The sequence below is a fragment of the Falco punctatus genome (assembly GCF_963210335.1).
Source record: "Falco punctatus genome assembly, chromosome: 5".
Lineage (NCBI taxonomy): Eukaryota > Metazoa > Chordata > Aves > Falconiformes > Falconidae > Falco > Falco punctatus.
This window is the reverse complement of record NC_137584.1, coordinates 4585136-4599206: the sequence shown is the minus strand read 5'-3', so window position 1 is coordinate 4599206 and position 14071 is coordinate 4585136. Positions and strand designations below refer to the sequence as shown.

At 40.3% G+C, this 14071-nt stretch overlaps 1 protein-coding gene across 1 annotated transcript in view; it reads left to right on the top strand.

Moving 5' to 3' along the window:
* The window catches only part of LOC308064656 (uncharacterized protein), a 150352-nt gene that overhangs the window by 77623 nt on the left and 58658 nt on the right, over nt 1-14071 (top strand). Inside the window, exon 6 of the mRNA XM_080389434.1 lies at nt 13958-13999. Within this exon, the coding sequence (XP_080245560.1) occupies nt 13958-13999 (42 nt within the window). The remainder of the gene's footprint in view (nt 1-13957; nt 14000-14071) is intronic.

Sequence of the window (14071 nt, the reverse complement as noted above, 5' to 3'; positions counted from 1 at the left end):
ATATTCTATGTTTAGAGAGCACAGACTAATGCCTATATTGAGTAGGTTGTAATGGCCACTTTGTTTATGATATGGAATATTATTCTTGGGGTAGTAGTGCTGAGACAAGGACAGCAGCAGATGAATAAGCTGTCAGAAGTAAACTGTATTTACATGTCAGTCATGGGTGTTCAAAATTCAGGTAAAATTCATTTAAATGCCATATTTTTACTTTTACAGTTTATGATGCAGAGGACATTAGATATAGATACAATGTATAGAGATATAATATATAATATATACTATTAATATATAATATTTATAGACAATACATAATAGATTAAGAGAATATGATTAATAGATAATACAGATAGATATAATATAGGTAATTTTTTAATGAATCTGGTATCATTGCAATGCTTTAATGGTATATATTGTCCCTTCATTGAAGAAAGGTGGAAACTAGTGCACAAAAAATCTACTCTTTGAATGAAATGCAAGATTTTATACAGAAGGCACTGCCTTAGTCACTACAGTCCAGTCCCCTGCCGTCCCACACTGCTGATTTTTAGCTCAGAAGGCTCTTCAACAGATGTGTCTCACACACGTCCTTGCACTCAGACCCACAAAAATCTTCCCAATACCCTGTAATAAAGTGAAAACCAACAGCAAAGGAGGAGGCATCCTTAGAAGAGAAATGGGAAAGAAAAGTATGTGTGGTAAAAGGAGTGGTGATAAAAGAGGCATTGAAGGATGCCAGCCAAAAGAGACTGGGAAATCTAGAGGTAAGAAATGGAGAGGGAAGGTGTTTGGGTATGCTCGTGGAGGTCCAGCCTCAGCTAAGTCACACCATATTTTCCACGGGGTAATGTCACAGACCTGGACGGTCATTGCTCCTTACACGACCCGTGGGGTGAGTTTTATTTTGCTTCATATGTTTGTGAAATAAACTACTGTGCCTGAGCTAGCCAGCCTAATCTCACTTTATCCTAATGGAGAAAAATAGGCAGTTTTAAGGTAAGACCAGTTTCCAACAGGTGCTTTAAGATGGGATGTATTGGCCTATGGATGTATCTGATTCTCTCCATTGAGTCCTGTAGGCTTTTTTGATTATTTTCATTCAGTGCATGAGAAATAGATCTTGCTGGTATGAACATTTTCTGTTGGAAATTTTATTACGATATACATCTTCTGTGTCCAGCCAGCGTAGGCATGGAGCCATTCTCCCATGCATAATGATACGGTTGTGTGTGATAAGTGCTGCCAGTGCTCTGTTGTGATGGCTGTGTTTGCGTCCTCCCTTTCTCTTGATTGCTCAGCTAGCAGAAAGAATTCAAACGGTTTGTGTTTATGCAGCCAGAAGTGAAGGGAACGGAAAACCAGGAACTTTGTGAAAAATCATCCTGTAGAAGGAGGATTTTTGGGAGTTTCATTCCATTATATTATGTAATTCTTTTCAGTGGCTGCTGACAACTTCTTATTTAGCATTGCCAATTTTTTCTAATGTTTCTTTTCTTTAGAGCTCGTGGAGCATTCTTTTTATTTTAAGTACCAAATAGTCATCTGACACCTTGTGAAATAGGACCTGAGGACTAATGAAGTTGAAAGAGTGTGTCATGCGAGGATGCTATTTGACAAGATAACCGTGCTGTTCCAGCAGCTTCCAGCTGCCAATGGGGGCAGTTCTGCTCTTGCATTCCCTGCTCCATCCCCACTCTCAGTTTTCACTTGGTTCAGCACACTGAATGGCCAAAGCTAGACTAGCAAAAGAATAAAAAAAAGAAAGAAAAAAAAAAAAAAAGAGGAAAAGGGAAGAGGTCATAGAGCACCAGAGCTGCTGAAGTTGAGGCAGGACTGTGTGTGCTGAGGGGATGTGCCTGCAGAAAGGAGGAGGCAGAACCTCTCCATTTGGCAGCAGCATGTTGCTGCCTGTCTTAACTGAGGATAAATGTGATGACTATAGTGTGAGGCACCTGAAGAAATGAGAAAGAAGCTGCAATGACCCTGGAATCATAATGTTTACTTAGAAGCTGGTCCAGGCAGGTGGGTTTCACTGCACGCAGTCCTGAGGTAGGGCTTGCCCCACTCTGCTGGTGCTGGGGACACTGGGGGCTTACAGGACTTGAGGAAGGGCTGCTCAGGTGGGTTTGCTGTTTTAGATGTGTGAGTAGGAAGAGTCTTAGAGGCTGAACGTAATGTTTTGCATCAGGTTTGTTGAGAAAGGTAAATGTGTGAAAGAAAGAAGAGGTTCTGGAGGTTTTTATGAAACCAGTCCCACTGAGTTTCCTTTGGCTATTTTTCTGATTCCTCAGTGGGGACCCTTGAAGGTTAGGAAAACGCCCTGGTAAAGCATTTCCCACTTCTAAAGTAATAGTGTTGTGCTGGCATTAGACCTGTGAGTTGGCCTTAGGTCTTGCTGTCTGTGATAAGGAAGGAAACTTGTTTTACATGCACTAAAATGCCTAAGGAGAAGTTGTTACTCTTCCTCCACTTCCCCACCATGAAGCTGCTTTTATTCCAATTAAAATGTCTTTGGATTTTTGGAAACATTTAACATTTTTTGCATGCTTTTCTTTTTCCTTATGAAAAGTAGCATGGTCCAGCATCCCTGCACAGATGAGCCAATGTCTGAAAGAGTGCTTTTAGCTATCAGGTGGTGAAGTGTGAACTCAGCTTGTCTCACTAAGGAGACTGACAGAGTCAACATCTCATTCTCCTCCGTGTAGCCATCATTGTAAGGCACAATGATTTTTTGAGTCCTGGGAAAGAAAAAATTCCCGTGAGAGTAAGTATTACTGATTTTATCATTGCTGACCTCATAAGGGGCTGCTGACTGAGTTGTTACCAGCCAACAGGAACATTCCTAGTTCTTTTAAGAGAAAATGGGCTTAAGAAAATGTCTGTCATGGAGCAAAACCATAGGCTCAGAGGATTTGATATTGTTTATTTCCCTTAGACCTCATTCATTATGTTTCCCATTCTTTTTGGATTTCAGAGGCTTATTTCAAAAAATGAACGGTTGAACACTGATCCACGCTAAAGCAAACACAGGGTACATCTGGTGTATTGTACATCTGTCCTCAGACAACAGGAGGCGATGGGACATTCTCCAAGAGGGTATTATGCCACAGGCCGTGCTTTGTCTTGTGTTTTACTAGAGATGTCGGACTCTCATTTTTATAGCAGTGTCTTAATTTAGAGATGTTTCATTTTCTACTTTACCCTTAGCATCCTTCAGGAGATTTTATCTGTGTTATCATATGAACACAGACTGTAAAATGAAAATATGGTATAAAGCCAGAATGCTGTGGTCGATTCAAATAGCTAATCATGGGATTCTTCCTGCACGCAACCATTTGAAGGTTCAGGGCCCTAGTCTGCGATATCTACAAAGACAGAGATTGGAGAAGATTGAATAATTATATAATGATGATTAAACACCAAAGCCTTTCCCTAATAAAGAAATGAGGTATGACCTCATTACTACTGTTTGCTAGTAAAGATTGACCCATTTATCATTTCAGTCTCTGCAATGGTTAAAGCATTTCCCCCCAATTTTTAATCAAGTGGAACTTCTGAAACCTTTTGAAACTTTTAAGTTTAAGGAAAAGGTCACATCACTTATTTGGGATCAAGTAGTCACAATCAGATTACAGTGATCTGAGAACTTACTCTGCCACAACTACTCTTGTGCTTTTAGCCCACCTCAGTACAACGTAAAATGCTAAAAGTTTAAGGCTAAACCTTAAGCTTGTCAGTCTTTTTCACTGAAAAGTAAGTTAGCAGTTGGGACTGGAATGCACCAAAAGTATTCAAATTATGGACTAGGTTGGCTCAATCGACGGACTAACCCATGAGGCCATCAAAATTTGGTCATCCTTCATCAAATGCCAGAGTTTCAGCATTCTTCTCTGATGTCCTGGGAAGAGCAGGGGAAAGTTACATTTAACTCCTTGCAGTGTCCCATGCACAACGATTTAAATGTGGAGATATATCTGCTTTCCCCACCTGGTTTTGAAGGTCTTTTTAGGCATCAGCAACAGGAGAGCAATAGCATTGTGGTGGTGTGGGTAGTGGTTGAATTAGATGACACACTCTCATTTTTGTTTAAGACAGGACTTTTGTTTCAAAATATGATACCGACTAGATAGTAAGGCCTTTGATAGCCATGCCAGAATTGAGCCTTTCCTTTCTTGGGCCAACTGTCTCTTGCCACTAGTGTCTGTGATTCAAGTAGTTTGCCTGTGTTTGGATGAGGGTAAATGTGGCTCAAGAATTCTGCCTTGCAGTGCTGTGACAAAACTTGTGCAGTCGATGGGGCACCAATGGTACAGAACACTTGAAGATAAGTCTGTAGTCCTCCTTGGCTAGTAAAATTTCTATGAAGAGGTTATCCTAAGCAGAATAACTGAGTGAATACATCCAATACAATGAACCCTGAAAACTGTCCCTTGAAAAGCGAGGCTGACCTACAGGGTTGGGCATTCATAGAAAATTCCAACACTTCCTTACCATAGGATGACTTCCTTCTGTCCTGTGCGTACCTTGTCTGAGTGATGCTGTTCATCCTCAAGGCACAGAATGCAACAGATTCTTTTCTGCATTTTAGGACTCTTGTCCTAAAACATCCGTAAAGCCTAGCCCACAAGTGGCTGTATTTTTAATTTCCGTCTCCATTCTTCCTCTTCAGCATCCTTCTGAAGAATGTAATACAAGACATGTTTCCTATAGTCAGTGTGTCACAGAAGAGAAGGGAGCCTGGCCTCCACACTGGTGTCCTGGACATGATTCAAGTGAAATTGTAGGAAGAGGTATAAACAAGGATATGAATAACAGGGATACTCATCATGGAAGTGTGAATGGCTGTTTCAGACCAATGGTGATGCTGTGGAGGTACTTTTGGCTGTCTTACTTCATGTCAGACCCCAGAATGGCCTGGCTTTTTCTGTTGTGGTGGCTGTATCATTCATGAAGAGGTGGCACACTCATGCAGGACTATTGTTTGTTTCTGCTGGTGCATGCTGGGTTTGCCTGTCTCACCTCTGCACTGTGGCACAGCTGAAACAAAGTCAAAAGCTCTTAATTGGCGCAGGCCTCTGAGACAATCCAGAGTAAAATTTGGCTCCTGCATGCTGCCTATAGGTGTGATTTCTGGGGTCAGTCCCATATCTGGCTGGCTGGAGAGCCTTAACCAGTACTTTGGGGTCTGCACAGTAGTGACTTAACTGTGTTGGGTTCCTCTGCTGCAGAGAAAGTGTTGCCCTGAAGAGAAAGGTGAATATACAATAAGCTTTTTGCCATAAACCTGGCTCAGCTTCAGACTGCTGATGAACAGGGAGAAAGGTGTCTTTACTATAAAGCCCAGGTGAGATTGTATATGTGGAAAAGTGAAGGTTTCAGGTCTTGTAAACTTCTAACACCCAGTGCTTTCCAGAAGGACAAGTTCTTAATCACAGTCCCTACTCAAAGTTCAAACTCTTTCAGTAGACCTGTTTTTATGTATCCAGGTAGTTATAGGAGAAGAGGATTGTAGACAAAGAGATCAGGTGATTTACCTGAAAACTGCTCTCAAGATGGCAAGACGCACACTTGGAATGTGCCTATTGCAATTCCACCAGCAGACACAGAACTTTGTCAATAAGACAACCATTGAAGCTAATTTCCACTGCTCCCACGGAGCTGTAGAGTCTCATCGTGTCTGTTGAACTGACCTTTGGAGAAATGTAATGGAGTAAATGACAAACTGCAATTGTGTGTTTTCAAATTTCCCAGTAAAAGGGAAATTTCTGATCAAAACTTTATCAGGACATTTTAACCTCTTTACATAGACTTTGGAACCTTCAATAAAAAATGTTTACTACTCCAACTACTGATGAAGGCATATTAAAAAAAAAAAAAAAAGAATTTTACAGTCTTTTCCTGTTCAAACAAGGATCAATGTACGGACTTGTCCATATGAAAAGTGTATTGTTTTGTGTAGTTCCTGTTGCTAGAAGACCTGAGGTTTTGCTAGCAATTGCAGTGAACATGTTAGTTCCATTTTTCTGAAATTATAAATGAAGAGGGTGATAAAATGTAAAAGCTTAGGTAGGACAAGTGTAGAAACTATTCAACTAATTGCTGAGTTGTTCTCCTTGCTAGGCCTGGTATTGTTAGAGCAGGAAAAGGAAAGCTATGGGCTTGTGGTCTGCTTCTCTGCTGGTGCTCGGGTAGGCATGTGTCCTTTCTTCACAGGCAAGCCAGGAAATTTGTCTCGCCTCTCCTTTTCTCCTCTGTCATTCATTTCTACTACCTTCACGTTTATCTCTGCTGATGCTAATGCTGGAGCAGATTGGATGGTGCACTTGACACTTAGAATTTTAGATGTTCAGTCTAACTTTAGACTTAAATCTTTTAACAAATAAAAGATGTTGAGTGAGGTTTGTGGTCCTCTGGAGAGCTGAAATTCATTGCTCCATAAATGTGTACAACTGCAGCCACAATAAGGTACTCCCTACTCCTTTCCTCATGCTATAGATTTTATGACTTTGCAATATACTGTACTGCAGCTATAGAACCCCCCTTTTATTTACCTTGGTTTTTCCAAAAGATCTTTGCAATGGATCCTTTATAACCTCAGACAAGACCCATGGTTCCAGTGGCTTGCCTGTGTTGTTCTCTCTTACCCTGGCATGTATTGCGTGAGGTCCCTGAGAGTTTCATAGTTCCTAGGTCCAGCTGAGCCCCACGTACTCACTGTGCTTCAGGGGGCATCCCTGCCCCTTCTGTGTCTCTCCGTTCAAAGGAAGCCCAAGGTAGACTTGAGCTGTGCTTATTGAGTCTCCTGATGTGGGTGATCAGAAGACTGCAGGGCACATTGTGAAGTGCCTTTTGCCTCCAGTCTTGAAAGTCTCTTTGGGCTGAGTCTAAATTGTGTTTTATTGAACTGGGTGAACTGTTCTTGTGTTCCCCAAAGAAAACAAGAGAATGAATGAAGAAAATAGCAGTGAGTTCCAGATTGCAACAGATCAGCTGGGCTACTGTGCGAGAGGTCTGTTTCATTCATCACCTGCAAGACAATGATGTGAAAAGACTCTGTTTATATTAAATCATACTCTCTGTTTGCTAAAGCTATTATTTTTAGTGTTTCTCCAACTATAGCCACAATTCCTCTCCACTGAGGTGAGGATTGACTCTCAGAAGCCTCCCACAGACTCTTTCTCCTTGAAAACATATTATTCTTACCCCTTTTCATTTAGGCTAAACACCAAGGAAAAGGCCAAACTTCTGTAGGTCTCTGTCTGTCAGACACATGCACAAGAGGACAGTGAGTCTATTTCATTTGACCATGCAATGAAAAAGAAAAAAGGCATCTGTTTTCAAGATAATTGATTTTCATACATTTTAAATATATAGTCTGTAAAGGGCTGACTTAGCATGTTAAAGAATATTAACCATTTTCCCTCAATCCCATCCTCCAGTTCTGATTATATTTTGCATGTAGAATTGAGTATTCAGTTAGGCATAAAGCTATGGAACCAATTTTGCTGTTTCTAATTGTACTGCTTGCTTCAGTTCCTCTTAAAATAGTATTGTATGCAGTTGTATGCATTTTATCCTGCATGTTTAACATAAACTACTGGAATTTTTTTTTTTATATGTATATATATATACACACACACATATGAGAGTATTTTCTGAGTTTTACAATGATCAGACCCTTGACTCTAAAATGCCAGCGAGGGTGAAAGAAGTAACTATATAATTTATCTTTGCTAGCATCCTTGTATTTATTTTATTTTGAAAGAAATCCAAGGCAACAAGCAATTCAAGGGAAAAGAGCATTGCAGTAATAGAGAACAGGAGGTCACCGATGAAAGTTTAGAACCAAATTTCAAATATGGCAGAGAATAAAATATTTTTGATCACTTCTTCTTTCAAAAACTATCAAGTCAAAGAAATCTGACGTGGAAAAAAATCGAAAGGCATTAATGCATTTAAATATGTTGTGTGTAGGGTCTAGTAGTAGCCATTTCTTATCATATGCTATTTTCATGTTTTATAAGACCCCAATAATTCTAGCAGAAAAATAATGCTATTAAATTGTGTTATCATTTCACTGTTTTGACCCTCAGCTTCTGGATAAACCCTGAAGGCTACTGTAAAACCGCCTGAAAGGAAGTATCCTAACTCCCCATACATGTGTCAATTTTCTTGTGCTTGCTGAGGGATGCTGCTTTCTGCACATGCTTCAGGAGAAGAGCTGTGGGGAGCGCAGCCGGAGCCCGGGGATGCTGCCACAGCCCCTGCTCCGGGCTCCCTGTTCTCCTCCCTGCGGGGACATGCGGCGCCCAGCAGAGACACGAGTTTACAGCTGCCCTGTGGGGCAGGCAGAGCATTCCTGTGAATCTGGCCAATGCCCTTTTTATAGGGTGAAACCCTATCCTTGTGAAATCAGTGGGATATTTGCCATCACAGGGCCAGGGTTTCTCCCAGAAGCTCCTCATTGTAATCTGAGATAGGCAGGCGGGCATCACTGGGAGTGTGGAAGGAAATTCCTCAACTTGCTCTAGTTTGCTCCTGCTAGGCTCAGTTTTCCGCTGTCTCGTATGTGAAGTTTAATTTTTCACTGTGCCCGAGGTCTGGCAACCTGGGAATTAGTTAGGACTACCTGCTCTCTTTATGCCCCCCAGGCATCAGCTGAAATTGCAGGAGGAAGCCTTTGACTCGGGCTGCTCCAGCGGGCTGTCTAACAACAGGAGGGGCAAACTAGAACTAACACTTCACCTCCTGGTTTTCCTTTTCCAAATCCTTTCCTCCCCGCTTGGCTGTTTTTTTGTTTTGTGGTTGTTTTTTTTTTTTTTTCCCAGGGTGAGGGTGATACAGGAGGTCTCTTCCCTCCCTCCTTCCCCTGGTGACGGTGCTTCTTTTCCCCTTGGTGCAAGTGGGATGGCTGCAGGGGAGGCGGGCGATAAAGGGAAAAGGACAGGGTTTTCAAGCACAGCCAAGCACATCTGTTGTTTCTCAGATTAGAATTGAGCCCATAATAGTTGTCTGACAATTTGCAAGTTGGATTTATAAATCTGCCCTTGTAAGAGGCTGAGTTATAAATGCACTGTGCAATTTATAGAACCTGCCAGCAAATCTTAACTGCAAAGTCTTGATTTATACGCCATCCTTTTAAACAGTGATTTTTAGTTTGGTTTTTACTAAAGTGTTTCAGTACATGGTAAGTCAGAGAAAAAAATTTCGTATTCAAAATGGGATTAACAAATCTTAAATCAGATGTAAGTCCTACAACAGATTTACAAATCATACCAATAAATTAAAAATAAAACCTCTTTTTTTATTCCTTTTTTTTTTCTTTTCTTTTTTTTTTTTCCCTTTAGCTTGCAAATTCTGGTTTTGCAGCTGGTTGGTAAGGAAGTGATTTATAAAGCAAGAATTTAAAGCTCAACTGAGAGGTCTGGCTCTCACATCTTATCTGAGTGCTTTGATTTACAAGCTGTAGTCAGGCTCTCTCTATCACAGATTTTCTCCTGAAATTTGGAGTTGTTTATTATGAGATCTACAAAAGGTTAAACTCTCTGTATGCCACAGTTTGACTGGCCTGGCAGTGTTATGGAAAAGGTGATACCTAATCAGATTGCAGCTGGCAAAAGTGCCCTGCATAACATTTGGTTGTCAGAGAAAACAAACAGCAGCTGAGCAATAAATTCTTGAAATGTTAATAAGCTGAGATCCCTCTTTCTTCTCGCATGTATCTGTAAGGCACAATGCACACCTTCAACAGCTACAAGAACAGAGATGCAGGTCCTCATGCCACTTTGCACCTAAGCCCCATTAGATGCAAGATTAAGCGTAGGTTGTATGCTTTACTGAGTATGGATGGGCTTAAAACACATGCATCAGCTTGTATTTTGGTACACTGCTGGATGGGATTGTAGCGGATTCTTTTTCAGATTTGAGATTGGATTTTCTTTCTAACTCATGTCAATACCTGCTTTTGAAATTCATACAAATAAAAATACTAGACAATTAAAACTGGATAATTACAGAACACATTCTGGATACTGAAATAAATGTAATGAGCTGTCTCCTTCCAAGGAAAGAAAAAACCCCACTGACAATCAAAAGCAGCTTCAGTGACAAGGGAATATTTAATTTACGGAATATTTATGTGAATTTGTTTCTACTTGACAGATTAGCTCCTACTAATCAGATAAGTAATTTAAAAGTCACTTTCTGCACTCTAGAGTGATCACTTTAAGTGCCCATTTTTTCTTTATCAATAGTCAAGCTTTTCTTTATCTCATCTAACTTGTTTTCCTTCTACCTACTCTTCACCTCCTCTTTATTGATTTAATACCAAGAATCTTTTCATATTAAAGAACTTGGCAAATGTCATGTAAGAAGCCTGCATCCCTGCTACTGTTTGGATTTGCTCGCTGACACAGGCATACAACATCTTGTAGCTCAGAGGTTGCTTTCATTATTGTTTGAGCTGTTTGAGAGGGGCTGGGCATCTGCAGCCAGAAGACACAGCAGCAACCAAGTTATAACGCAACCTCTAGACCCACGTTAATATTCCTGTCTTTTTAATAACGTTAATCAGTATTTGCCTAAACTCAAATGCAAATGCGTGGTTGTGCTTTAGGGGTTCAAAAATGTGTTTAATATATTAGGTGGTGGAAAATAAGTGAGCCAATACAAATAAAATTGGAAGCTGAATTAATAGTATAAAAGGAGATTATTTTAGATTTCTGAATTATCTGCCTAATATGATTATTTTGCTGAGTTTTGAAGCAGTTATTGCCTCATGTTAAAATTTAATTAGGATCTGCTATTTTACACACAGATGTATTTGTATGGAGTAAGCCTGTACCTGCCAAACCCAAATGATACTAGCTGCAGCTGTTGGAGAGGTGTTTAATTGGGGCCAAATGTTGTTGTGTTATTACTTGATTAGTCTAATATTCCCTCCAAGGCACAAAACGGGCTGGGGGACAGCCAGTTAATACTGCACTGCACGCTGGCCTCATTACTCCCGGAGTTGCTTAAGACTTTCACGCTAAGTTCAGGACAAACCTGACGTGTTGCAGCAGAATCCATGCAAAACCAGAAAGTCCGTTGCCCTTTTCCAGCAAATTCACTGAGACTCCTTAAAAAGTGGGCAGGATGATGCTGGTGCAGCTAAACATCTAAGTTTTAGTGTGATAAACATTGTGATTTGACAGACAGCTGCCTGGATTTGAAGAGATGAGATCCGAAGTGCTGGTGCCTACTGATTACACAGTGATTATTTTAAATCCTTGTTTGTTGTTGGGAGCTGTTTGCTGAACACAGCAGCCTATCAAGAAGAGACTTCCCAATCTGAACAAATAAACTGTGTAATCCTAATAGCTAACAAAGTGTTACAGAAATAATGAAAAACTTCAAGGAGGGTGTGGGGGCTGGAATGTGGGTGAGTAACTGTCGGAGCGGAGCGTACATCCCTCACTAGCGCCTGTCGGTAAATTTTCAGGGAGCAAGCAACTCCTCGGCGGGGCAGCGGGTTGTACTGATAACAAGATAGCTCGTAAAGGTAAATGAAATTACAGTCATGGGTCTGTGTCTTTTTTTCAGAAAAAACTAATTATTATAGGAGTAGGGTTTTAATAATGCATGGGGCTGTTCCAGAATAAGTAAGTATCTATTACTGCTCACGAAAACTGTGTTTTACTTTACTTGCGCTTGGTTTTACCCAAGCATACCAAAACTACTTCAGGAAGAGCTATGGGATTTGAAGCGCTATTTGACCCACGATGAAAAGGAAAATAAGAATTCAAAAATTTGCTTTGTGGCTTCTGTGGCTTTAACAAATTGGAAGAAATCTCATATATACCATGACATAAATATATTTACCCTTCTGCCTTGGAGTAATGGGCACTGAAATCTGCTCAGAAAAAGCTTATGTAGATCTGGGAAATTGTGAAGTAGACAAGTCGTCTTTGTTTTTATTGTCGCAGTTGTCATACAGACAGACCTAAAGTGGTGGTTGCATTTCCTCAACTGCAGATCAAAATTTTCTAGACTTCCTTAAAAACCTTTGCCTGGATAAACTAAAAGCCCTGGAGATTTTGTACAAGGAATGGCATAGTAAGGGATTTGAAGTGAAAGTGTTTTCTGCGTTGCTCTGCACTGAGCTGGAGGACTAGAGCATCCCAGGAACCTTATGTGAAGTGCTGGTGTATGGCATCCAGGAGGGGCAGTTTAGGCCACATTACTGAATTTGAGGATGGACTTTTTATGGTCTGAGTATGAAGTGTCATGTGCATGGCCCAGAATTTGGTTTCACAATTATATGCTGGGATTAGTTCCAATTTGTACCAGAGTAAATGGGTATGGATTCAGGCCCAGTAGGGCTTATTAAAATATGTCTCCACTTTTCTTGGAAAATTCTATTTTTTCCTTTAAAGCATGGAAATACTTGGCTGCAAACAGAAAGCAAAACATTTATCTCAAGTTGCTCCAATGTGATTTACAATGTCTCAGTTTATCTAAACCAAACCAAGAGGTTTTATCTTGGGACAATCTGATGTTAAAAAGTTTACCTTTAATTTTATATATATATATATATATATATATATTTAACTGTAGTTTACTAGGGCACCACTGTGATTTTCTTACCATTTGAAGTGCAACCAGCTTGTACCTCATTGGGCTGCGTGGGTCAGCCTGCCCTGCCTGTACCGCAGCACGCGTTAGTGCAGGGACTTGTCGTGGTACAGAATGGGAACCATTGTTGGGAAGCAGTTCAGAGGAAGCGGGTTGCTTTGGGAAAACGGGGGTGTTTAGCTCTTGAAATACAGTTCTTATGAAGCATTGTGACAACTTACAAGCATCAAATTGAATATTGAACTGAAGTGAAACATTTGCTTATAGGACTGCTAAGATGTTTTGCTTCAGCAGAATGACATATGTTCATATTTCCCTGGAAAAATCTTCAGCCTTTGGCTAAAATAATTTTTTTTTTCTTTCTCTTTGCTTTCACGTGTATGAGCTCTTTTTTCCCCCCCAAAGAAGTCAAAATTATATGTGGAAATAAGACATTACTATTGGAAAAGTATATTTTGAGAACATTCCCAGATATACAACTATTTTTGATGAAAATAGACCTGTTTTGGTCTATTCTTTCCACCATCCTAATGCACAGTTTTGCAGCTCTATTCATGGACAATCATGTGCAAATATAAACAGCCCTACTTGGCTGATGTACTCAAAGATGTTCCAAGCATTAAAGATAAGATGTTGCATTTTATTCTGGGTTATAAAACACTAACAACCGTTTTTCAGCACAATAAAAAGAGAGATGGGTAAATGTGTTTTATATTTAACTTTTGAGGTTTTCAGCTTGTTCTGGACAGGAAATACTTGAACGATAAGCTGTTGCTGTCTGTTCTCAGCTCTTCCCAACCCTACCTCCACACTCCCACTAAGAAAGAAGTGAAGGGAAAGAAGAAAGCTCTCTTTCTGGGTAGCTGGAAGATGGAAAGGCTCCATAGGGAGACAAGAGAATAGCAACCGTCCATACTATTTTCTCTGTGTGAGAACAAAGACAGTTTTCCTGGCCCTTTGCCTTGCCTCCCCCTCTTCTCCCTTGGTGGTGGAAATCATCCAGCTCTCACGTCCCAGCAGTCCCTGGCAGTGGGGAGGAACTGCTGTGACTTCTCTCTGTGTTAGGTCCCTTGTGAATTAGTCTCAGATTTGATAGGGATTCTCTGTTTCTCAGAAAAAATGCATGTTATTGGAGCAAGTGTTCAAATCTGCTGGTTTATGGAGTTTAAAATTATTGTTAACCTTTCATGGGAATTCCCGAAGAAGAAAAGAAGTAAACATTTTATGAACTTATCCAGCTCTTAAAAGCTCCTTTGATGAGTCCTCATGTCAGAGGAGATTTAAGTAAAAAAGAGAGAGACTCCTGATGGGATAAACTTTTTCTTATGTCTTTGAATTACAGGTCAGGCTTTGCTTTTTAACAACGAAAAAGAAGTCAAAACAGGTATTGACTTCACAATGATGCGGATCAGGTTTGTGTACTCATGCAGACATAAATGAGAATTCAAAGCCAGAC